Genomic DNA, 27,270 nt, shown 5'->3' with positions numbered 1-27,270 from the left:
GGGAGTCCAGTGAGGTGTGACTTGCGTGGAGCCCCCAGTGTTTTCTTACCCAGAATCCTCAGCAAACCTCAAATGTAGCTAAAAAATCTAATTTTCCCACATTTCTGTGTGGGATCACCGCACTGGCTCAACTTTCCTACCACCCAACATTCCCCTCAGTCTCCCGATAAAAATGATACCTCACTTGTGTAGGTGGGCCAAGTGTCTGTGACAGGGAAGACCCAAAAACAGGTAAAAAATGAGGGGGAACCACAGCGGGTCCAAAAGGGCAGTTTGGAAAAAACGTTTTTAGGCTGTCAAGTGGGACAGAATTTTTATTGGTATGGATGCGACAATGCTGGGTGGTAGACATTTTGTGGATTCCTGCAGATTCCAGAAGGTTCCACCACAAAAATGTGGGGGAAATGTGTGATTTCAAGCAAAGTTGGAGGTTTGCAGGGCATTGTGGGTAAGAAAATGGTGCGGGTGCATGTGAATCACACCACTCTGGACTCACCCAGATGTTTCGTTTTCAGATGTGTCTAGATCTCATAAATTTTTCTAGATGGCAGGGTCCCAAGGTCCATAAAGTGCAGCCTTCACCTTTACGAGTGGGACAATTTTGAAAGTTAGACAAGCTCTCATGTCCCAAATGTAAAACCAAAACCCAAAATAATCAAATGTCCTCTTGCTTGCAGTGGGATAAGATGTTTTAATGTGCAGGGGTAGGGCTGAAAGACTGTTACCCCCCTTCTGGTGGGGCGGGGGCATAACCATGCCCATACTGGTTGGTAGCCACCACCCCACTATTTTTTTTGTTTTTAATTCCCCGGCATCTAGTAGGCTTTCTGCCCCCCTGCCCCGGGGAATGAAAGAGGGAGTAATTTCCCCATCTACCCACTAGGGGGCAGAACAACTTTGTCCCCATTTATTTGGGGTGGGGGTATGGTCATACTCCCACCCTCTTTTTTGAAAAAAAAAATCTTCCCTGGTCTCTGGTGGACTTTCTGCCCCCCTTGGATAAGGGGTCGCTCCCCTTGCATGAAATTGGCGCAAATAAATCCCTGGTTGTCTAGTGATTTCTGCCCCCCTTGCGGCAGATTGGCCTAAGAAAAATAGGCCGATCTGCCCCCAAGGGGAGCAGAAATGGGCTAAAATAAATCCCACCCTCCACAGGGGAGCGGCCCTTGCCCCTAAGGGGTCGCTCCCCATCTGAAAAATATATAAAATAAAATAAATCCCTGGTGCCTAGTAGTTTCTGCCCCCATCAGCCTAATTAAAATAGGCCGATCTGCCCCCAAAGGGGGGCAGAAATGGCCTAAAAAGAATACCCTCCCTCCCAGGGGAGCGACCCTTGCTCAAGAGGTCGTTCCCCTTCATTGATTACGTACAAAAACAAAAATTATCCCTGGTGCCTAGTGGCTTTTGCCCCCCCTTGGGGGTAGATCGGCCTAATTAAAATAGGCCAAACTGCCCCCAGTGGGGGCAGAAATGGCCTAATAAAAAATTGCCCCCCAGAGGAGCAACCCTTGCTCAAAGGGTCGCTCCCCTTCATTGTTTACACTTTAAAAAAAAAAACTCCCTGGCGTCCAGTGGCTTCATTAAAATAGGCCGATCTGCCCCCCAGGGGGGGGGGGGGACAGAAATGGCCTAATAAATAATTGCCCCCCAGGGGAGCAACCCTTGCTCAACGGGTCACTCCCCTTCTTAATTTTTGTAAAAATAAAAAAACTCCCTGGTTTCTAGTGGGTTCTGTACTCCCTGGGGGCAGATCGGCCTAATTAAAATTGGGCCGATCTGGGGAGCGAGCGGCCCTTGCCTAAGGGGCCGCTACCCTTATAAGTAAATACACCAAAACAAAACAAAGACTAACATCCCTGGTGTGCAGTGGGCATTTCTGCCGCCTGATCACTTCACGGTCAGGCAGCAGAAATGCTCAGAGAGACATCAAAGCCCATGATCGGAAGAGAAATGCTTTTGGAAGCTGAGCTTTCATCGCGGTGGGGGTGGTGTCTGATAAGGTCCACGTGCAATTGTGCGCTGACGTCACTGGAGGGTCAGGGGGCGGGGGTTGTAGGGGAAGCGATTCCCCTTCCATCCCTGCCCATAGGAGTGGGGTGTGAGGCCACTGGGGGGAGCGCTAGCGCTTCCCCCGAGGGCCCATACCAGGACGTAATGGTTACGTCCTCGGCACACAAGCTGTGCAAATGAGGACGTAACCGTTACATCCTGGGCACCCCAGGGGTTAATACACAGTGATGGCCTTGTTTTTGTTATGTGGCTCCTACTTTGGTAATACTGCATGCTTAGGACAGCAACACCACTGAGTATGGGAGACTGACCGCAACTCCCGCCGCTTAGTAGCTATCAGCGTAACTCCTGGATAGCTCACAGTGCCTCATACAAACCTCTAAACCTATTCTGGGGTGAAAGGTGATCATGGCAACCTAAACATAACACTCTGACTCCTCAGGGAAGCTATGGAAACAGATTATACCTCTTTCACTGAATTACTCAGACATGCTAAGTTAACACAAAAAATGCAAACTGGATTTCAATGAGTTTATTGAAGCAATCGCATTCTGGTATAAAAAGCATGTACTGCGATAATTAGGCAGATGAAACAAAGCAAGGTGAACAACTGTTGGACATGGCCCTTTTTGCAAGGTTATCTCCAAACTTTTTGCCTTCTTCCTCCTATTTTCTGTGACTTGTTTTTGTTGGCTTAAGGGCTCTGGGCACTTCACCAGTGCTAACCAGTGCCAAAGTGCATATTCTCTCTGTCTAAAATGTATTTATGATTGGTTTCTCCATGATTGGCATATCTGGTTTACTAGTAAGTCCCTAGTATAGTGCACCAGGTATGCACAGGGCCTGTAAATCAAATGCTACTAATGGGCCTGCAGCACTGATTGTGCCACCCACATGAGTAGCCCTATTGCAGTGTCTGTGTGTGCAATTTTAAATTGCCATTTCGACCTGCCTAGTGCACCCACTTCTCAGGCCCAAACCTTCCCTTTTGTCACCTGTAAGTTACCCCTAAGGCAGGCCCACTATAGTTCCATGGGAAGGGTACAGGGTATTTAAAGGGTAGGGCACGTACTGGTGTGTTTTACATGTCCTGAAAGTGAAATAAAATTAATTTTGTTTTTCACTATTGCAGAGCCTATCTCTCCCATAGGGTAACTTGGGTATTGCCTTGAAATATCTTTTAAGTGTAATTTTCCACTGGGAGCAGAAAGAGATATAGAGTTTGGGGTCTCTGAACTCACAATTTAAAAATACATCTTTTGGTGAGGTTGTTTTTTGACCTGTGAGTCTGAAAATGCCACTTTTAGAAAGTGTGCATTTTCTTGCTTATCCATTCTTAGCCTTTGCCTGTCTGCTGAATACACGTCTGGGTCAGGATGATAGTTGGGTTGTTTGTGTATTCACTCTAGACAGTTGTTAGACCTGTCAGCTCTTGGTGTAGTTTACCCTGTAATTTTGGCATCTGACCTCCTGTTTTGATCCTGTGCTGAATTTCATTTTTGCTGGCTTTAGTACTCTGGGCACTTTACCACTGCTGACCACTGCAAGTGCCCTCTGTCTGAAATGATAAAGGTAATAGGTTTCACCATGATTAGCATATTTGACTTAACAGTAAGTCCCTAGTATAGTGCACTGGGTGTGCCTGTAAAGCAAATGCTACTAGTGGACCTGAAACACTGATTGTGCCACCCACATGAGCAGCCCTGTAAACATGTCTCAGACCTACCACTGCAGTGTCTGTGTGTGCAGTTTTGAACTGCCAGTTCGAACTGGCAAGTGCACCCAATTGCTAGGCCCAAACCTTCCTTTTACTACATGTAAGTCACCCCTAGGGTTGGTCCAAGGCAGCCCCATGGGCAGGGTGCAGTGTATTCAAAAGGTGGGATGTGTACTTCTGTGTTTTACATGTCCTGATAGTGAAATACTGCTAAACTCGTTTTTCACTCTTGCAAGGCCTATGTGTCCCATAGATCAACGTGGGGATTGGCTTGAAATATCTTTTAAGTATAATTTCCCATTGGGAGCAGACAAGGATATGGAGTTTGGGGGCTTTGAACTCACAATTTAGTAATACATATTTTGGTGAAGTTAGTTTTTAGATTATAAGTTTGAAAATGCCACTTTTAGAAAGTAGGGATTTTCTCACTTAACCATTCTGTGCCTCTGCCTGGCTGCTGAATCCACATCTGGGTCAGAGTGACAGTTGGGCTGTTTGTGAATTCACTCTAGGCAGTCACAGAAAGGGAGCTGAGGTGTGTTCTACATATCCTGATAGGTCTTCCTGGGCTAGAGTGGTGGGAGAAGCTGACACCTGCACCTGAATAGGGTTGTCCCAGTCCTCACACAAAGCAGTCTCCAATCTCTTAGAGTGTGTTTGGGATCAGAACAGGGAGAGGCAGGGTCTTGTGCACTACAAAGACTTTCCTTTGAAGTTTGCCTATTTCAAAGGCAGAAATGAGTATAGGTATTGGACTGATGACCCTACAACTTCAGAACACTTCGGGACTGAGGACATTCTGCCAGGGAGAAGAGCTGGATGTTGTAGGAGGAACTGCCACTCTGCCTGTTGCTTTTCTGTGCTGCTCTCAACATAAAAGGACTGGACTCTGCTTTCTACATCCTTCTTTCCAAGGTTCCCCACTGGCTTGAACTGAGCTTGCCTCCTGTTACGAAGTCTCAGGGACATCAAAGACTTCATCTGCCAGTTCCTTGGCTCTTCTGCTGAGAGTCCTGACTTGCCAAGTGGTGCCAAGTGTGCCCTTGGAAAAAAGAAATTGGTGACCTGAAGGGAAAATCAAAGAACAGCCCCATTTTAGGAGAAAAACTGACACAGCGCCTGTACCGTGGCTGAGAAAATGATGCCGGGCCTGTTTCACGGCTGTGAAATTCGAAGCATCCGTTTGCTCAGCACGGATTCATCTTTGCTGTGCGTCTGAATTTTACACACACCATCTCCAAGCGTAATTTCTCTCCAGTGACGCTGCATCACAAGAAGGATTCGACGCATCACTAGTCCGGCAGGAAAAGGATCAGCGCATCGCCGTCTGGCAGGAACAGATTCGACTCATCACTGACCCAGCGAGAAAAGAATCGACTCATAGCCCATATGAATGGGTGGATCGCTGGCTTTTCTGATGCATCACCTCCTCTGCGGCCCACATTGTCTTTATTTCTTGACGCATCCAAGGTACTTTGTGTTATAATGATACAACATTTACATCTTCAGGATTAAGACTCCTTTAACCTTAAAAAAGTGATATCTCTACTTGTGTATGTTGGATTTTTGTTGTTTTGGTCTTGATTCAGCTAAATATTGGCTATTTTTCTAAACTGGTGTTGAGTACTTTTGTGGTGTTTTCACTGTGTTACTATGCGTATGTGTGTGTGTGTGTGTGTGTGTGTGTGCGTACAAATACTTTACACATTGCCTCTGAGATAAGTCTGACTGCTCGTGCCAAGCTATCAAGGGGATGAGGAGGGGTTACCTGAGCTGTGTAAATCCCTTACCCTGACTAGAGTGAGGGTCCCTACCTGGACAGGGTATAAACTGCCTGCCAACTACAAACACCAATATAAACAACAATCACACAAAGGGAGCTGATTTGTGCCCTGCATTTCCTGATGGCCCATCACCAGGCTGATGGGTCTTCTTGAGCTAGAGTGGTGGGAGAAGCTGACAATTGCACCTGAATAGGGCTGTGCCTATCCTTACACAAAGCAGCCTCCAACCCCCTGGAGTGTGCCTGCAGGAAAGACAGGGCTATGTGTACTATAAAGACTTCTCTTTGAAGTCTGCCTACTTCAAAGTCAGAAATGGGTATAAGTACTGGACCTCTGACCCCACATAGTTAGAATCCTTCTTGACGGAGGACATTCTGTTAGGAAGAAGAGCTGGAAGCTGTAGGAGGGACCGCCACTCTGCCTGTTGCTTAGCTGTACTGGCCCGCTGCTTTCTGCTTCTGTGCTGGGAGTGAAAGGACTGGACTTTGCTTACTACATCCTGCTTCCAGAGGTTCTCCAAGGACTTGGATTGAGCTTGCCTCCTGTTGAGAAGTCTAAGGGACATCAAAGACTTAATCTGCCAGCACCTAGGCTCTCTTGCTGAGAGTCCTGACTTGCCAAGTGGTGCCAAATCCAGTCCCTGAGACCTCGGGAGTAAGTTCTGGTGCAAACAAGAAGAAACCAACTATATCAACTCCAGAGCAACTTCAGAACCGGTGCCGCTGCTGGACTCCACACCGGCTGCCTGCACCAGAGCTGTGGTCCCCGCTGAGTGCAATGACTGCAACTGACACCACAGACCCGACACTGCCACAGTGCTCTGGAGTCCTGCCACAGCATGAGTCTAGACAGCCATGTAACAGACGTCCGTGACACCCGACTCCGCCGCAGCTCCTGTGACCCGGTGGTGTGATCGCGGCACAGTGAAGTCGACACCTCACATCTTGACCTGCTGGACTCATCAACCTTGCCGGATTGTAAGGAACCAACACCTCGCCATTGACGCTGTATGATCTCTCCTGCAACCGCAAGGAATCGACACCCAACCTCCCCTGCCTAGCACTAAGGAACCAATGCCTCCCCTACCCAATAGCAGTAAGGAACTGATGGCACACTTGCTCTAGCGATGCCTCACCTACCTGACTCCATGCAATCTTTGTTTTCCTCCTTTTCCAAAGGTACTGTACTTAGGGTATGTGCAACTCTGTGACGGGCCCACACTCCCTCGATAGTGGTATCAGACTGTTGGGAACGACTCCGTCAAGACGCCGTGATAGCCCTAGTAGGAGCTATTTTGTTTCTAAGCGCTTTACTGAGATTTAAACTTTGAAAATTCTTTTGTTGCTTGTGTATGTCAGATTTTTGTCGTTTTGGTCTTGTTTTACTCAGATAGATATTGGCTATTTTTATAAACTGGTGTGGAGTCCATGTGTAGTGTTTTCACTGTGTTACAGTGTGTGTATGTACAAGTATTTTACACATTGCCTCTGAGACAAGCCAGACTACTCATGCCAAGCTATTAAGAGGGTGAGCAGGGATTATTTTAGCTGTGTGACTCCCTTACCCTGACTAGAGCGAGCGTCCCTACAAGGACAGGGTGCAAACCACTGCCAACTAGATGCCCCATTTCTAATACCAACATTACAGTCAAAGTAAAGAGGATGAACAACCCCACCATGTTATGTGTTTCTAGATATTATAGAGGTTCCTATCAAAACCCTATGTCTAGATCTGACAGCATAGTGGTTGTAAATCTCTGCCTGGCCTGACCTAAGGGATTAGCCCTGGCCACATACCTGAATTGAACAGCAGGTGTCTATCTGTTGTATGGATGGCAATCATCTCGGAAAGCTGAGAAGTCAACGCCAGTAAAGCTGTCTGTCATATAGTACGCATTCTAGGATTATCATGACCGGCATGCCCTTTACCCTCCTTGGGCCTATGTGTAGTTCATATAATTGCCATACACCATTTGGACAACAGTTCTGATGTAATGCTGTGGATCGGAGATATAAGCTGGGTCTGGGGCTAGCAACACAAGTTAGCATATCATGAACTGCATGTAACAGCATTAGACAAGAGGTACAGATCATACGTGGTACAAAGGCTGCCCAAATGTGTAGCGAGCATCTTGCCTTCCTAGAATGAAGCTACTGATAAAATATGTAAAAGCAATTACTAAAAAGCAGGTTGACTAAAACATAAATAAAAATGTGTATGAATGTAACAAGCGCACAAAACAGACAGAGGTGCCCAACCCGAGTACTAAAAGTGTCCTCACAAATATATTTACTTATGAAAATCTTTAAATTGCCATTAATTAATTGCTATTCTCGACTCTGCTCAGCATTGTTAATTCAAAAATACATTTGTTTTCTTTTCTCTACACCTTTGTTTGAAAACATTTACAGTATGTGTGCATGCTGCTGTCTGAACATACCACCTTTTACGTTTTGTTGTATTTAAATTTGATTATCTTTATCACTCAGCCTCCACCCTTCTATAAACAGGAATTACATTCAGCAAAGCACTATCATGAAAGGTGAGTTCTGGTGTGAATAATAAGTCGTAGTGAACAGTTAAACTAAATTAAAACTTTTTATTGAGCAGTGTGTTTGGTGTACTGGACTGTTATGCGCCCTCATGTAAAGACTGGAAAGCCTTGCAACAAGACTTTGCGCACATGGCAAAGTAGCATTTGTTCAGGACCCAAGGACACTGGAATGCCAAGTTGCACTAAGTGGCCAGCAGAGAAAATCAATAAACAAAGAAAAATTAGTGCATAAAGTGGGGCTTGGGAAATGAGAAAGAAGAGCATACAATTACAAAGGTACAGATCTGTTACCTTCATAAACCTTAAAAATAGCAACTTAAAGCTACCCTGATAAAAGCCTCCATTACCGACCCACTGCTAATTACTATTAAAAGACGGTTTTCTTACACTCATTTATACTATGAGATGCAAACCTAAAGAATAGGCCTTGGTAGCAGTAAGACTTCAAGCATTAGGGGCTTTGCTAGTTGAAATAGTGATTGCAATCAAAGCTTGCCTTTATGCAATTTGAATGTCTGCACCAAGTGTACGCGAGAAAAATTCTGGCGCATTCACCACGACTCGTCACCTTTATGCCTTATGTGCATACTGAGGTAGGCAATTGATCACACACAGTTTGGCACTGTGGCACTGCGAGGCTTCTGAGGAAGGGTGGAAACGACCTACAACCAAGTATTGGGTTCATGAATCTCGCATGACCCACGCATTGTATTTCTAAATATTGTAGATGACCTCGGCTTGTCAAGTTATCAGTAATCAGTACCATGGGATTGCAGATTGACTGTTGTAGTTCACAGCTGAAAATCAAAGTTATGAGGCCGGTATATTAATCGTACTGTCGACTACTTTGGGAAAACTATTTATGATGTATCCCATGGACAAGAGAGACCTTTCTTTCTTGACTTTTGTACACTTAACACTGTTAATACAACTCGTTTTCCTCTTCCTGTTGCTGAACATTATAATACCAACTCCATTTTTCATATTATATTTTTATGCTTCTTTATGTTGTAAATAAAAGATAAATTCATAAAAAATGCCAGAGGAAAATGATTGAGGAATTCACAGTACAAGTGCTTATGTATCCTGTTCCTGTATTATTTTCCCAAAGTATCACTTACTTAAGAATCCATAAATCTGCTCTGTAGGAACTATACTCTCTCTTCTATACTAGGGGTGTGTGGGGAGCTCCGCTCCGCTCTGCTGGTGGACCTAACAGAGTTTTTGGAACTCCGAGGTCTGCTTGGAGCGCAGAGTAGTCCAAAAAACTGTTAGCCCCGCTAGCGGAGCGGAGCTCACCCGGTGTACGCTGCAACCCAGTTATGGGCTGCACAGCGTAAGCACAGACAGTCTACACTTGCTCTGTGAAGCCCACAACTGGGCTCCAGCGCGCACCGGAGCAGAGGCCAGAGGGAGGCAGCAGACTCATAGCCATCAGAAAATGAGGAGAGGAGGACCCCCTGGAAGACACAGGTAAGTCCTCGTCTCTTTTATCGTTGCTTGTGCACACTGGTGCACAAACAAAAGACTGAAACGGCCCTGGCCTGAATTCAGGCCAGGGCCGTAGGCAGTGAAAGCTGCTATTTCAGGCCTCTTGTGCACTGGCCAGCCAGTGCACAACAGACCTGGCAGGCCAGGGCCAGAGGCAGCAAAAGAAAGCTGCCGTTTAAGGCCTTTTGTGCACTGACCTGCCCCGTGTGCACTGCTCACAGGACAGACCGGTGAAAAAGAGGCCTGATACGGCAGCTTTCACTGCATATAGCCCTCTCCTGAATGCCCCCGATATCAGAAGCGCTAAGCAGGATCGGGCCTGGTCTGCTTAGCGCTTCCGAGATTGGGCACATTCAGGACTCCGCGGTTCATGGAACTCTGCCTCCGCAGAATTCCACAGAGGTTTTTTTCAACTCAGCGGAATTCCACTGATTCGGACTCATTGAACTCTGCCCAGGCCTGTTCTATACTGGATCCAATGTCCTCGGCTGACAAGGATAGATGTACCTTCGTGCCCTATTTGATGTTTTTCTGGCCTGTCCATTGATTTTCCATATGTGTGCTCAACAATCTTCAAGTCCAATGACTGTCTTCCATTTTTAGGTCTGGGATTGCACAACACAGTTGTCAAACACACCTGCTGCTTACAATATAAACAGAATGGGCATTGGCTTTCTTTTACAAGCCTCTGTCAGCCATTGCTTGAGACTCATCTTCGCTCAGCTCAGTGGAGTAGCCATCTTTCACCTAATTCTGTTGGCTGTTTGGGTATGACCTGCTGTCTCCACTTGAGTGATTGCTCTGAACAGCACGAGAATCTACTTTACAACCATAGCTCTCTTTGTGGGCTGCTGCTGGTTCTCTCACCTCTGTCTCACTCTCATAAACCGAAAGTTTAACCCCACCCATAGCGAAGGATGGCTGCCGCCCCCTTAAACCAGGCTATGAAGAGATGAACGGCTGGTGTTGGCTGATATTCTAATGATGGAGCAGAGGACCCTTTTTACCTATCACCCTCGGTAACGGTGACACTGACCCTGTCCAAGTGAAATCTGTTCATTGCCCAGTAACCTTTCCTGTGTGAGTGGAATGTGTTGTGCGTTTGAGTTTATGTGTGTTGTCCACAGAGACTGTGTGCAGTATGAATAGTGCCATGTGCGATCACCATGTTAGCGGTTCCGTGGACAAAGTAAAGCTAATCTGGTGTTCCTATCCTTCAGTCAGTCCCTGGGGTAGAGCCTCCGAGTTCCACCCTTGTCAGGTTTCAGACTGCAATAATATGTTCGGCAAAGTGCCATACCTCAAAATAAAACATTGGCCTAAACCGGTTTATCTCCCTGTGCATAAGTGCCTACAGGCATGCCTGGAGCTAGGTTACCTCTTCCAGGAAGTGTGGCCATGAGATCCAGTCCACTTCCTGTGCACCTCATTTCTGTTCTGATAAGAGATTGATAATCACAAAGGCGCCTCTTTAGGAAGATGCCACTGCTGCCCCCTTCACCCACTGAAATCTACAATTCTTTAACAAGTTGGTGCCTACACTTCCACTCCTTTTGAAAGCCAGGAAAGGAAGCCATGTTTTGCACTTGTTGACTTGGATTTTTTTTTTTTTAACCTGTTCTCCCTATCTTCTTTGTCTTTGCTACATTGATCTCAGTTTCAGATAAATACGGTCTCCTTCAACCAGTAGGTTATATTTGTAAGGATTTCCAGAGACACTCACCTGCATCAGGTAAGAGGTAGGGCTGACAAGAACTTTTTAAGTTGCTTGTTCCCCGCAGAGCTGCGCACAAGCTTATGACGCTGGAAAAAGCCCCTCTGCTGCAATGTGCCGTGGAAGATGCACACAAAGCCCCAGGTCTAGTGGGTTCTCCTCCAATAAGAGAATTTGGACCATGATCACCATATCTGAACCTCTAATGTTTGGTACACCTTCAAGACCTAAGCCCATTCCAGGCACCAGTACCTCTTCTGCTTCCTCACAGACTTTGGATCTCAGTTGAAGGTGTAACTGGTCTACCCCTGAACCAAGTCAATTTCCCTTTTGCAGGGCTACCAAACCATCCCAATATCAGTGTTTGAGGCAGATTGTTCTGCAACTTTGCTTCATCTCACACCAGAACCATTTTCATTTGAGTCCTGTTTTCCATTTAGTCTTTTCTGCATTCCTTTTTATTTTTTAATCATCTAGTCCAGATATTTTAGTTTCAGAGTGATTTTGTTTTGCAAACTACATCTTGTGAATAATTCAAGGATTATAACTCTGCCACTGCCATAGTGTGTCAACTGGTGGTCTAGCTATTGAGTCCTCTCTCAGTGTGCTGGCAAGCCTGCTATTAAAGCTGTTACAGGAAATGTAGAATGTGTATGCGAAAATATAGCACAACAACAGACATTGGTACAAAGCGCTATAATATAAGAAATAACAGAACACTGCAGGCCTAAATCTAATGCTGACCAAAATAAGGTGAAGAGTTTATTCAACATTACAGTTAAAAGCTAACTCATGTTTAACAAACATGTAGCAATTTACGGTCCAAAAGTACATAGATTCACTGGCATGTATTTTATGTTTCCAAACAGATTGTAAACCTGATTATACAGTGAGTGCAGGTAATCTAATCAGCGCAGCGCATCTTAGGGTTACAATGATAAAGCACACATGGTATTAAAATTGTATTTGCTGTAGAAACATATGCATTCTAGAATAAAGAATGAGTTATGTGTCTAACATTGTCAAAGCCACAAGTAAAGAATGTGTAGAAGATTAGTTTAGAGTTAAGGGAGTAGGGGGTCACAGGTGTCCAAATGTTTTTCTATTTCAACCTACGAATAGCCAGTCAATGATTATTAACTATTTTGTATTAAAATATTATGTGATATTGTATATAAGAGGCTGTCTGTGCTACAGCAATTTGAGACCAGCTGCCTGCCTGTTTGAGGAAGGTCACTCCCCTGGTGCGACAGTAAAAAAGCTGCCTTTTCATTGTCAAAGGAGTGTGTTTTTTCCCAGTGTTTAAGTTTTTATGTACCCTGTAACAATGCACACATGTACAGTGTGTGTACAGGTGTGCTGCCAGTATGTGGATGACATGAGAAATGCAAGCTAGTCAGTGCTCATCTGAGCCTGGTGGCTACTGTCCATTATGCCAGTGACACATCTCTTTTGTTGTCTGATGGGCAAGTTAAAGCTGCAAATGTTTATTCTACCAAACCACTGCTCTCTTTGTTTTCTACCGACTACTTACTCACGAATAATGTAATCAATGCCCTCTTTAAAGCAAACCTATGCCATTCAGTTCCATTACAGGAACTATCCTTATATAAATGGGGATAAAAACAGAGAAGCTTTTTTTTTAACAGGATGTGATACAATTCTACATTCTCTCCTTTTAAACATGGGAATCTAGACTTTTATGATTTAGATCTCCACAGTCTGACTGAAGACTATGCCTCCATTTTAGAGAACTGATGCCTATACACCATCTTTTGCACTAAACAAGAAGTCAAAAGTGAGAGTAGAATTTATTTTATGATCCAGAAGTACATCCCCATGACTGTCATCAATGGAAACTGAGATTGTGACACTACGCTACTAGCTAACTGTAAATTATTAACTATAAATTTAGCAAATTAACTCTCAATTTCTTTCTGCCACACTGTGCCCCACATTCACTCTCTACATTAGCCAAGAAGAGCAGTTACTTAGCATTGGGAATGGAACATTGGTCCTTTTTGGGATATAAACCTCTGACTAGAACCAGTGGTTCCCAACCTGTGGTCCGGAGACCTCTGTGGGTCCGCAAAGCCTCCTCAGGGAGTCTGCAACTGCTCAGAAAATTAAATAATATTAACAGAATAGGTCCCCAGCTTTCAGTAATGACTCAGTGGGGGGCGGAGATTGCTATATTGATTCAATGAGGGTCCCTAGGTTCCAGTAGTGATAAAGTGGGGGTCCACGGAAGTCAAAAGGTTGGGAATCACTAGGCTAGACGATCCCAAAGATTTTGTGTTACAGTTTCTAAAATACTTGGCAGACTTTAATTTCACAATTTTGAGTCTCTCACACAACCCCACACACACACAACCCCCTTTGCCCCCCAATGCAGGACACCTGCTGGACCCAATCTTTACCACCTTGAAGGTGTTATACACTAAAGATCCCATACCATTCATCCAGACAGACCACTTTGAGATGCCTTTCCAAATCTTCACCCCAATACAGGTAAGATTTTAAACAAGCAAAGTGGCACACAGGTAAGGGGACTAGGGAAATGTCAGTCAGAATACATCCAACCCTAAACTTCCTCACGTGTTACCTGAATTTTCAGCCAATCAATTCAATAATGAGCCTGACACCCTCCTCAATACTTTCAACAACAAAAAGTTGGCAAAGCATTTAACTTTTACATACCCTTCTAAAGAGATGTGCATGATAATCATAAGCGTATACTTATTGATTAATTCCTGCACTTTGTTCAAAAGTTCTTTGAGTATGGGATTGGTCCCTACCCCCTGGATAACAGCAAGTATTCAAACTTTGCTAAGACAATATATTTGTCCTCAGCTAATCAAAATAATGTTCATCCCATTTCCTTACTTCTATACCTGGAACAACTCCTGGAGAAAATGCTCTTTAGCCAAGTATAGGAGCATGTGGAAGGACAAGCATACTGAATGCGTTGAAGAAAAGATTTAAGCCTGGTTAAAGCACAGAGCTGGTCGTTATCTATGTTCTAGACGATCTACGGAAATACATAACAGAAACACTGCGGTCCTGTTAGAACTCTATGTGGGTTTGACACCATCAGACACTCTATTCTTCTATCAAGGGCTGAGGGGGTGGGTGTCTCAGGCACTGTCTTGAAATGAGAGATTTCAGGACCAGACTGGAAAATAAAATGTGCTCTGGGTAAAGGGTTTCAAAAAGGCTTTACAGTAGGAGGTTGTGACAAGAATGTGGCCATGAGGCAAAGTAAGGTCAAGGCAGTGCCTCTTTCATTGAAAGCATTAACCGTAACCTACTGCATCCTGGGAGTGCCACAATGGTCAGCCTGGCCTGGGTGAAATCCTTTATAACTGACAAGAGTTCAAACACTCTTGTTACCTCCCTATAGCTCAAAGCCTGGGAAGATATACTATGTTGATCCCAAAAACTTTAGACTGTCACCTCTTCTACTTTACATCTTTCTGTGGCCTCTCATGAAAATACTTCACCAAACCGGACTGTTCTTTATGTAGGCTGTTGACACCCGGCCGGTGTTGATGCTGGCCCATACCACCAGCCTTCATAAAACACTGCAGGCCTATCTACCATTAATGGCTTTTTGACAGTGGTCCACTAGTGGATGTCATCTAACTTCTTTAAACTTAAATCCCTCTAAGAGTGAGCTTCTGATTATGAAAGAGACCATCTCCAGCTAAGACCTAGTCATTGCCCACCATGATAGGCCCTTGTCAGCAACCTTTCTATTCAGTCCTTAACCTTGACATCTACATTGATGCCAATTTGTCCATCGAAACCCAACATACCCGAGTCACCAGAAGCTGTTTTCTGCAAATAATATCCTAAGAATAATGCTACTGTTTATTTAGTCCAACTTTCATATAATCCGGTAGTCAGTACAATGGTATATTGTGCACTGGACTGTTGTAATTCCATTTACTAGGGGTCTCCGGCGAAACATCTTAATCATTAGCAGCCAGTTCAAAATTCAGTGTAATATGATTAAGAGACCATGTCAGCCCTATTCTTCCATCTGGCTGCCTGTGTGCAACAGGTTAACCTTCATATTCATGGTCATAATACACATGGCAGTTCATTAGTCCACCATGGACTTTATGACTAGGAAATTCAATTGGGACAATTGAATATGCTCTATGCTACAGAAATCCAACCTTCCTGGATGTCAACTTTTCAAGATAGGGCTTTCCCTGTAGTGGGTGACAAGACTTGGGATTCACTACTTTACCACCTTGCATGGAATCCTCATCTAATAAAAATCCATAAACATCTGATAACCTGGCTCTGTGACCTTTCAGCCTCCACTGGCCCATGATTTCTCTTTTACTATCCCTTTTTCTTCTGTTCTTTCTCCTTTCTTCATGCTATGAAATTTTATCATGTTGTAGCACCAAGAAGCGGATGGCTGCAAGATATTTAACATAACATAACATAACAAAAAAACTGGCATTTGTGAGGTTTTAAGGCAGTTGTCCAATCAGTGCACAAAGCGCTTTTTGTAGTTGAGTGTGAAAAGCAGTTCACTTTTGGGTGGGGGAATTTTGGAACTGTGAGTTTGGGTTTTGGACTTTTGCATACCTGCCTCCATACTCTCAGAAACCGCTCCCTTGCTCCCAAGGCCACAAAGAAACTAAGATAAAGGCCTGACATATCATAGCAAACAAGAAACTTTGTAGCAGTCCCTCTGGCACCTTTAATTTCATTAAACAGGGACTGTACATGAGGTCCATAGTAAACATTAAAGACCAGGGTAGTTTCATAGATCTCTGAGGACTGACGATTGTCGTTCTGTGAAATAATATCTTACACTGTAATTTACAGTATAGCACCTTATAAGTCTGCTCAAGTCTTATATACTGTATAACTGTTACAAAACTGGTGTTCTTCCCCAACCCCAAAAATAGATGGATTGCCTGTTTTGTGTTCAGTAATTTAAATCCTTTCTTTACCTACCTGCAATAAAGATTAAGACCCCATCTGTCTGAAAAAATGTATCCCTAAGTGGACATTGGGTTTGATGTCTCATGCTGGGTTTTAGTTCTACTACCACCTCCTGGAAGAAGCCTTCACTGCTTGACCTTGCAATTGTAGGAAAGTCGAATGTACAGAAGGAGGAACTTAGTTATCCCATTTTGGTCCATTTCACTTACAAGTCATCTGAAAAAGGAATCCAGATTAAGGTGTTGATAGCAACAACCTACAGGAGAACCAAGAGTGGAAATCACATGAGTACATGCTAGTGGTTTCTCCCACCAGCCATAGACTCACCCATCTATTGTGGAAAGTGGGTAGGTTTATGTCTGCCTTCAAAATAGAAACTGCCTATGACTATAGAAGATGAGAGCTGCAAAATACAAATCTGCCAGTGTGCAACAAAACTGAATTCAAACGTACTCTTTATACTTGTTAGGTGTCACACCAACCTATACCAACTAATAGGGGTTGGCACAAAGGAACATAACTCTGAAATTAGTAAGATTAGTATTTTTCTGATCTCCTAACTGCAGCCATGTTATGAGCTCCCTGAACAAGCTCAATGCTGGTCATTGATACCTCATACACAGGGTGTCCTGAACTGTCTTTGAATAAATATGGGGAATGTGACCTTGCAGAAAACTCTGCATCAGCTCAAAAGGTTCTAGACTAGGTGGAGACTGGGTGTCTTATGTTGTGACCAGCCAGGAAAAAAGTGGCATCAGCGGTGGGGCATGTTACATAACACTATCAAACTAAAACTACGAAGGAAACCTTAAACTGTTGCAGGACAAAGATAAATTGGATGAGAAAAGTTTGGAGGGAAGAAGTAGGAAAGAGTGAAGGGGCACAGAAGTAGAGGAGAGCCGGGACGTTTCTATAAAAATAAGCAAAAGGTGCTATAAGGCAGATATGATAATGCACCTCTCAAGGCCTGGGATGGGAAGCCAGTCACATGGGATGGGAAATGAGGAAATCTCAAGACAGAAATACAGAGGTTAGATGGGGAGATGTGAGGACAGAACAAATAGAAGAGATGTAAGAAAAGGTAATGGGGAGATGTTTTAGTTGGTGGTCCAAACCTAGAGGGTTCCTGTGGTCAAGAAAGGGGGGCACAGAAAAACCTTGAGAAAGAGGAGATAGTGATATCTAAGTCCAGTAGCAAAACTTGGAAAAGAGCACTGGGTTACAGCTAGATATGGGGCAATGGAATCTAAGAAACATGGAATGGTTATAGGAGAGGGGTAGATGGGATAGGGCTGTAGGTTGGACTGAGAAAGCTCGACAAAAACAGCACATAACAATGGGTAAAATGGAAGAGGAGGACAAATGGGGGTGCATGGAGATCTGACAATAGGATTGTGGAGTGAAGGTAGGGTAGCTATTACTAGGTGGGTGTTTAAGTCAAGGTGGGGTTCAAGACCAGAAAGTATAACTGGAGGATAGAACCGTTTTAGTAAATGTTTTTTATAGAGGTCACAGGGTATAAAGTAAAAGAGAAGTAGGACATGGGTGGTGGTAGGAGATGAAGAAAGAACCAAGAGTTGGGGATAGAGGGAAAAGAGGAAAGATGCAATGAAAGAGGGAAGGTGTTCAGGTATGTAGTTGGTTCAGAGCTCATACCAGTGAACACAAGGTGGAGATAGAGAGCTAGGAAAACAAACTCACTGAAAGAAGGAAGACATCCAGGTATGCAGTTGTCTCAGAGCTCATACCTGTGGTGCTGTTTATGATGGTGCCTCGGGAAGCTTGAGTAACCAGGAGAAGAGGCAGGAGCTTCAACAATAGACGCAGCATCTGAGGAAAAAGACAAGAGAAAATAAGTGAAACTCCAATAGCACCAACACAATAAACCACCAGACAGTGCTATCAGCTTTTTCTTATCCGGTGCTGTGGTTTATTACACAGAACACCAAGAGACCCTTCTGCGGCTGCATTAAACCGTAGAGTTGAGGGCATAGGGGTTGGACTGCCAGGACCACCTCTTTTTCATACAAATTGACATAGGTCACTACAAAATTCAACAAAGTCAAAGGACAACACAAGAACAACAGTGCTCAGATGAATTAACAAAGTAAAGAAAGAAGGCAGATTGAGAGAGGGTGAGGAATGCCATCAAGAGGGAGATTGCTTAGAATCCTACCAGATTTTATTCCTGCAATGAAGGCTATTTTCAATCACTGAATCAGTTGATTATTTTCTCTACACAGTGAATTCGAGGCCACTCTGCAGGCAAAAGCACCACACGGCTGGTGCCTTGGCATATATAGAGCTAAGGGGCCTTTGTGAACTTGCTTTTTTGTGTGTTTTTTTATTTTATACAATGCCCCGCAGTGGTAGATGTATGTCCCGAGTTGATTATTGTGTTCCTGGAATGTAGCAGGAGAACTTTGAGGCCCAATTGCAGTTTAATACGACTGTTCACCGATGAGGAAAGGCCCAGCGACTATGCACTCATCAAAAAATGTTGTATCAATGGACGCGCGGCCAATCCTATTGCTTGTGATGAGGCTGATGGGTGGTTTCATAATTACATTTTTAACTTTGTTTTTAATTGTTATTGTTTAAAATAACTATAAATCAATAAACATGTATCTGTCTGTTTTCTTAGGTAAAATGAAGGATCAGAAAGCTTTAGGGTAAAAAATAAATGCCACATATTTGGTAAGCTATAAAGACATGCAAGGCTTTGCAGCATCCTACAATAGATAAAATAAAGTCAGCAATGAAGGAAATCCCTTCAAATGTCCTTTTTCTGTTCTGGAAGTAAGTAAAATTGTGATAATTTAATCAACTCAACCAACATTTGTCTCCAGGAAGTTACTGAATATGAATTTCTTCAATTTATAAAGAGCATTGATACACTACTTCTTTGCAGACCTCATACTAAGTCTGTTTGTGTTTTATAGATTTGTGAGTGCTAAGTGGATGGCACCAGATAGCTTTGGAGTCTGATATGTCTGATTATTGGAGTTTTCCCCTTCCTTTGCTTGTACTAAAGACTTGACCATTCCAAGCCAGCATTTCTCAGGATGGACACAGAATGGCTTGTCCCTAACACGAATAATGCATAACTAATGATAATGGGAGTGAAAAATAACCTCATATTGCTAAACCCAAAATACAATCAAAACAGAACAGACCACAGCTAGATATATACATGTGCCCACAGCTAAATCATTGGAAATTAATTAAAATACATACATAGAATAAAGGGCTCTAATTGTTACAGTGTCTCCTTGGCAGGCTGCATCCATGTCTTGATGAAGGGAACTGATCCATAGTTTTAGTAAGGATTATTTTTATCTCATACTTCGGATACATAAAAAAATGTTAACAGGTTGCAAAGTGTCCCGAATGACACATCTAGAATGTTTAACGTCTTTAATGCCTTTCAAGGTCATAGGACAACGGAAATTTGCAGACATCACACAATAAACAATAGGGTGTCCATCTTTAGCAAAACCTATATGGCAGTCACTTTAAACAAGTTCCTGCAGGTTGGCCAACTTGAATAAACTGCACCACATTTTTATTTGTAAAGAACCCCCACAAGTTTTCCCCAATGAATAAAACACTATAATTCTATGCCGTAATGAAACTTTGTATACAGTCCATCTTGAATAGAACCCCATAAGCTTGCCATCTAGTATGAAATCCGAAATGGCAGACATCTTGAATAGCACCTATCAGCTTGCCATCTTGAATGGAATGGGTGAGGGTAGGGTATGCATGTGCTGATTACTTTTTATATTGCACCAGTCCTAGGAAACATCATCAAAAGGAGGACAAAGGGCAAAGGCCAGACCTTTGAAGTCAATAACAGGAGGGACTCCCCTCTGAAAGTTTGGAGGAAAGGGACCAGGTAGCTGTGGCAGTTAGAGGCAAGGCTTTGGCTCTCAGAGGAAGTCTTTCAACAGACCACTTCAAGTCGCCATTTTGTAATGTCCCAAAATGCTATGCAGTGGGTTGGAACAGGAGGAGAATGATGAAGTGTCACCCCGCGATTGGAGAGAGGTACCTACCTTCTAGAACTTTCAACCACCACTTAAAAACCCCTGCACAAGAGAGAGACGTTTGGCAACAGTCTGGACTTGGAGAAGCGTTGCTGGATATGTGCGCAGCTGGATCAAAGAAGACACCTGGTTCCTATTATAAGAATTTATTCAAGGACGTCTGACTTCAGTTGGCACCTAGGGACTAGAATTTGTTTCTCCATGGCCAGTGGAGCTCCCCCCCCCCCCCCAACCACACACACGTGTTTTGGGGGACAGTAGAAGGATAGCAATAATTAGTACTATATGATAAGATGTTGTTTTGTTTTTTTGTTATAAAGCCTTGAAAAAGCTACAAATGTCACAAAATGTGTTTGCCGTTCTGCCATTTGATGTATCAGTAGTGAGCAAAGTAATATGTCTTAAGGAATGGTTTCAATCTTTGTTTTTTTTTTAAATTACAATAATTATCATAAATCATATGGTTTAATACCAGTTGATTATGAAATGATCAATTAATGGTTTGGTTTAATATTGTATAAGTCTAATTGTCTAAATGAATAATATACATATTGTCATGATATATTATGAAAAATAACGTAATCAGAAAATATAAAACTGCATTTTAGACTCTTAGGTTTGAGTGCCTTTTAGATTTATTTTCAGTATTTTATGAACTTTCATGATAACCTTCTTTCCAACTTTGCCACAACAAACGATGAGCATAAAAGTCGACACAACTGAAGCATGCACACACTTGCTCACCTATCAAACCCGTGCAGAGGAAAAACGGTATCCCTCAACATGATTGTGTAATTACCAAATGCACGTTCAGCAGCATGATCTAAGATAAAAATGACATTCGCATTCAAGTCAATAGATAGAGAGGAATGCCACCTTCTCCCACGGTATGGGTGCTTTCCTTTGGGTTGCTCTAAACTTACAATGACACTTCAACAAACCAATAGCTAAAGACAGCTGCCCTAAAGCCCTTTTCAGTGTGTACTATTACTAATAATATGATGTATTCTTGCACTTGTCATTAGTCTAGCAAGGGAGCTAATGCTGGCTATAGGCAGGCCTAAAGAAAACTTAAACACTGCCCTCTGTGGCACAAAGGTATACATAGGGAACATGGGCTTGGGCAGTAGGGGATTAGTAGGGTGCATAAGAAAATGTTGGTTATTTGGAAATGCTCAGTTATAATTCAGACAAATCACCAAGCACACTATGCCCTCGTCAGTCCATCACTGCCTGTTATCTTACGATGCACAATGCACAGCCTCAAATCAAGTGCCAGCTGACTGCCCTTCCCACATATATTGCAGAGGTTTGACCACTTGTCCATCTCACATACAGCGCAGATGCTTTGCCATATGTCCCTCCCCTTCCAGATATCTAACAAGCTGCTATTCACATATATAATGCAGAGGACTGAATGCCTATCCATCTCTCTTATACAGTGCAGATATATGCCAACCTGTCCTTTTCAAATACTCAATGGTAACTATCCGTCTCACATACACAGGCAGAGCACTGTCTGCTTGCCTTTACATACAGTACAGTGCAATGGCTGTCTGTCCTTGTCACACACAGTGAAGAGGTCTGGGTGTCCTTGTCGCATGCAGTCCGGAAGCATGGCTGTCTTTCCTTCTCACATGCACATGGCAGAGGCCTGGCTGCCTGTCTTCACATACAATGCAGAGGCCTGGCCTTCTCGCATACAGTGCAGCACACTGACTGCCTGTCCTCACATACAGTGCGGAGGCCTGGCTCTCTGTCCTTTTCATATACAATGTAGAGAGCTGGGTGTCTGTCCTTCTCACACACTGCAGAGGGTTGCCTGAAATTCTCACATACAATGCAGAGGGCTGTCTTTCCTTCTCACGTACAGAGCAGAAGCCTGGCTGTCTCTCCCTATCGCATATAGGGGGTGATTCTCACGCTGGCGGGCGGCGGAGGCCGCCCGCCAGAGTTCCCCCCTCCAAAATACCGCTCCGCGGTCGAAAGACCGCTGAGGGTATTTTGGCTTTTGCACTGGGCTGGCGGGCCGCCCGCCAGCCCAGTGCAAAAGACCCTTCCCACGAGGACGCCGGCTCAGAATTGAGTGGGAAGGTGGGAAGGTGCGATGGGTGCAGTGGCACCCGTCGCGTATTTCAGTGTCTGCAAAGCAGACACTGAAATACAAAGTGGGGCCCTCTTACGGGGGCCCCACGACAACCCATACCGCCATCCTGTTCCTGGCGGGAGAACCGCCAGGAACAGGATGGCGGTATGGGCTGTCAGAATCCCCATGGCGGCGCAGCGAGCTGCGCCGCCATGGAGGATTCTAATGGGCAGCGGAAAACCGGCGGGAGACCGCCGGTTTTCCGCATCTGACCGCGGCCAAACCGCCGCGGTCAGAATGCCCTGCGGGGCACCGCCAGCCTGTTGGTGGTGCTCCCGCCAACCCTGGCGGGGGTCAGAATGACCCCCATAGTACTGACGGCTGTCTGTCTGTCCTCGCATAAAATGAAGAGGCCTGGCTGTCTGTCCTTTCACATACACTGCAGAGGCCTGGCTGTCCTCTTCCCATTCAGTGAGAGGCCTGGCTGTCCTCCTCAAATACAGTGCAGAAACCTGCCTGCCTATTCGCCTCGCATACAGGATAGAGGCCTGTCTGTCGGTCTGTCCTTCTTTCACACAGGGTACAGACCTGGCTTACGGTCTTCACATACAGGGCAGAGGACTCACTGTCTGTCTCCACATACTGTGCAGGTCCGCCTGTCTGTCTTTCTCGCTTATGGTGCAGAAAGCGGTCTGCCTTTCTAACAAACAGTCCATTCTGGCTTGGCTGCCTGTCTTTCTCGCATTCAGTGCAGAAGCCTGGCTGCCCTCCTCACATACCGTGCAGCGACCGGGCTGTATAGAGACCCGCCTCCGCCTGGCAGCATACAGTGCAGCGCCCTGGCTGTATAGAGACCCGCCTCCGCCTGGCTGCATACAGTGCAGCGCCCTGGCTGTATAGAGACCCGCCTCCGCCTGGCTGCATACAGTGCAGCGCCCTGGCTGTATAGAGACCCGCCTCCGCCTGGCTGCATACAGTGCAGCGACCTGGCTGTATAGAGACCCGCCTCCGCCTGGCTGCATACAGTGCAGCGACCTGGCTGTATAGAGGCCCGCCTCCACCTGGCTAAATACCGTGCAGCGACCTGGCTGTATAGAGACCCGCCTCCACCTGGCTAAATACCGTGCAGCGACCTGGCTGTATAGAGAACTGCCTCCACCTGGCTACATACAGTGCAGCGACCTGACTGTATAGAGACCTGCCTCCACCTGGCTGCATACAGTGCAGCGACCTGGCTGTATAGAGACCCGCCTCCGTCTGGCTAAATACAGTGCAGCGACCTGGCTGTATAGAGAACTGCCTCCACCTGGCTACATACAGTGCAGCGACCGGGCTGTATAGAGACCCGCCTCCACCTGGCTAAATACAGTGCAGCGACCGGGCTGTATAGAGACCTGCCTCCGCCTGGCAGCATACAGTGCAGCGACCTGGCTGTATAGAGACCCGCCTCCGCCTGGCAGCATACAGTGCATCGACCTGGCTGTATAGAGACCTGCCTCCGCCTGGCAGCATACAGTGCAGCGACCTGGCTGTATAGAGACCTGCCTCCGCCTGGCTGCATACAGTGCAGCGACCTGGCTGTATAGAGACCCGCCTCCGCCTGGCTGCATACAGTGCAGCGACCTGGCTGTATAGAGACCCGCCTCCGCCTGGCTGCATACAGTGCAGCGACCTAGCTGTATAGAGACCCGCCTCCACCTGGCTAAATACAGTGCAGCGACCTGGCTGTATAGAGAACTGCCTCCACCTGGCTACATACAGTGCAGCGACCTGGCTGTATAGAGACCTGCCTCCGCCTGGCTACATACAGTGCACCGATCTGGCTGTATAGAGACCTGCCTCCACCTGGCTAAATACAGTGCAGCGACCTGGCTATATAGAGACCTGCCTCCGCATACCATACCGGCCTGGCTCCCTTTTCTTGCATACAGTGCAGACGCCTGGCTATCTGTTCTTCTCGCATACAGGGCAGAGGCGTTGTTGCGTTTCTCAAATACAGTGGCTTCCTCTCCTTCTCACATACAGTGCAGAGGCCACATTGCCTGTCCTCTTTCCATACAGTGCACATGCCTGTCTGCCTTTCTCAAATGTAGTGCAGAGGTCTGTCCACTTGTCTTCACATACAGTGCAGAGGCATGGCTGCCTGTCCTTCTCGCATACAGTGCAGAATTATGTCTGCTTGTCCTCAAACTTACAGTGCAGACCCTGGCTGTCTGTTCTGCTCACTGAGTGCCAAGGCCTGGGTGCCTGTCTTCACATACAGTTCACAGGCCTGCCTGTCTGTCTTATGCACTGCAGAGGCATTGCTCCCTTTCTTCACATACAGTGCAGAGGGCTGGCTGTCTGTCCTTTTCACATACAGTGTGGAGTGCTGGGTGCTTGTCCTCACATTCAGTGCAGAGGGCTGGATGTCCTGTTCTTCTCACGTATAGTGCAGTCTGTCCCTCTCATGTCTAACGCCGAGGCCTGGCTGTTTGTCCTCACTTACAATGGAGGGGCGTGGCTGTCCGTCCTTTCACATACACTGCAGAGCCCGGCTGCCTGTGTCCACATACAGTGCAGAAGCCTGGCAGTCTGATCTTCGTGCATAGAATACAGAGGCCTGGCTGCCTATGTTCACATACAGTGCGTGCATGGGCCTGGCTGTCGGTCCTCGCATACAGTGCTGGGGCCTGGCTGTCGGTCCTCGCATACAGTGCTGAGGCCCGGCTGCCTGTGTCCACATACCGTGTAGAGACCGGGCTTCCTGTTCTTCTCGCATAAAATGGAGAGACCGGGTAGCATGTCTTCATATACAGGGGCCTTGCCTGGTTGCGTGTCCTTCTCACATCCAGTGCAGAGGCCTGGCCATCTGTTCTTCTTGCATGCAGTGCAGAGGCACTGCTTCCCGTGCTCACACAGTGCATAGTCTGGCTACCTGTCCTTGCATACAGTGCAGAGGCACTGCTTCCCGTGCTCACACAGTGCATAGTCTGGCTACCTGTCCTTGCTCCCCGTGTTCACACAGTGCATAGTCTGGCTACCTGTCCTTGCTCCCCGTGTTCACACAGTGCATAGTCTGGCTACCTGTCCTTGCTCCCCGTGTTCACACAGTGCATAGTCTGACTACCTGTCCTTGCATACAGTGCAGAGGCACTGCTTCCCGTGTTCACACAGTGCAGAGGTCTGGCTGCTTGTCCTTCTCACATACAGTGCGGAGGCACTGCTCCCCGTGTTCACACAGTGCATAGTCCGGCTACCTGTCCTTGCATGCAGTGCGGAGGCACTGCTCCCCATGTTCACACAGTACAGAGGTCTGGCTACCTGTCCTTGCATGCAGTGCGGAGGCACTGCTCCCCGTGTTCACACAGTGCATAGTCCGGCTACCTGTCCTTGCATGCAGTGCGGAGGCACTGCTCCCCGTGTTCACACAGTGCAGAGGTCTGGCTACCTGTCCTTGCATGCAGTGCGGAGGCACTGCTCCCCGTGTTCACACAGTGCAGAGGTCTGGCTACCTGTCCTTGCATGCAGTGCGGAGGCACTGCTCCCCGTGTTCACGCAGTGCATAGTCCGGCTACCTGTCCTTGCATGCAGTGCGGAGGCACTGCTCCCCGTGTTCACGCAGTGCATAGTCCGGCTACCTGTCCTTGCATGCAGTGCGGAGGCGCTGCTCCCCGTGTTCACGCAGTGCATAGTCCGGCTACCTGTCCTTGCATACAGTGCGGAGGCGCTGCTCCCCGTGTTCACACAGTGCATAGTCCGGCTACCTGTCCTTGCATACAGTGCGGAGGCGCTGCTCCCCGTGTTCACACAGTGTATAGTCCGGCTACCTGTCCTTGCATACAGTGCGGAGGCACTGCTCCCCGTGTTCACACAGTGCATAGTCCGGCTACCTGTCCTTGCATACAGTGCGGAGGCACTGCTCCCCGTGTTCACACAGTACAGAGGTCTGGCTACCTGTCCTTGCATACAGTGCGGAGGCACTGCTCCCCGTGCTCACACAGTGCAGAGGTCTGGCTACCTGTCCTTGCATACAGTGCGGAGGCACTGCTCCCCGTGTTCACACAGTGCATAGTCTGGCTACCTGTCCTTGCATACAGTGCGGAGGCACTGCTCCCCGTGTTCACACAGTGCATAGTCTGGCTACCTGTCCTTGCATACAGTGCGGAGGCACTGCTCCCCGTGTTCACACAGTGCATAGTCTGGCTACCTGTCCTTGCTTCCCGTGTTCAAACAGTGCAGAGGTCTGGCTGCTTGTCCTTCTCACATACTGTGCAGATGCCTGCCTGCCTGCCTATACATAAAGTGCAGAGCCCTGGCTGTCTGTCTTCCTCCAATTCTGTGCAGAGGGGCCTGGTTGTGTGTTCTCGCACAGAGTGCAAAGGCTTGACTGCCTGTCTTCACAACCAGTGCAAAAGCTTGACTGCTTCTCTTCACATACAGTGCAGAGGCCTTGCTGTGTGTCTGAACAGAGTGCAGAGTCCTGTCCTTCTCGCATACAGTGCAGAGCCTGACTGCCTGTCCTACTCGTATAAAATACAGAGGCCTGGCTGTATTGCCCTTCTCACATACAGTGCAGAGGCACTGTTGCGTCCTTCACATTCAGTCGGAAGGTCTGGATGCCTGTTCTCACTTTCTATACAGAGGCCTGGCTGCCTGGCTTCACGTCAGAGCACAGAGGCCTGTCTGCTTGCCTTCACATACAGAACAGGGGACTGGGTGTCTGTTTTTACACAAAGTGCAGAGCCCTGGCTGCCTGCCCTTCTTGCAGACAGTGCAAAGACCTGGCTGCCTGTCTCCACATACACAGTGCAGAGGCATGGCTGCCTGCCTAGACATAGAGTGCAGAGGCCTGACTGCCTATCTTCACATGCAGTGCAGAACCCTGGCTGGCTGGCTGTCTTCCTCGCATACA

General features: G+C 46.2%; 1 protein-coding gene across 1 annotated transcript in view; it reads right to left on the bottom strand.

Annotated features, from left to right (window-relative positions):
* GABBR1 (gamma-aminobutyric acid type B receptor subunit 1) overlaps positions 1–27,270 on the bottom strand; it is a 611,722-nt gene that overhangs the window by 448,480 nt on the left and 135,972 nt on the right. Inside the window, exon 2 of the mRNA XM_069237404.1 lies at positions 17,990–18,071. Coding sequence (XP_069093505.1) covers positions 17,990–18,071 — 82 coding nt within the window. The remainder of the gene's footprint in view (positions 1–17,989; positions 18,072–27,270) is intronic.

This window comes from Pleurodeles waltl, chromosome 6 (assembly GCF_031143425.1).
Source record: "Pleurodeles waltl isolate 20211129_DDA chromosome 6, aPleWal1.hap1.20221129, whole genome shotgun sequence".
NCBI classification, from domain to species: domain Eukaryota; kingdom Metazoa; phylum Chordata; class Amphibia; order Caudata; family Salamandridae; genus Pleurodeles; species Pleurodeles waltl.
The sequence above is the reverse complement of the archived record's forward strand: the minus strand, read 5'-3'. Positions and strand labels throughout refer to the sequence as shown.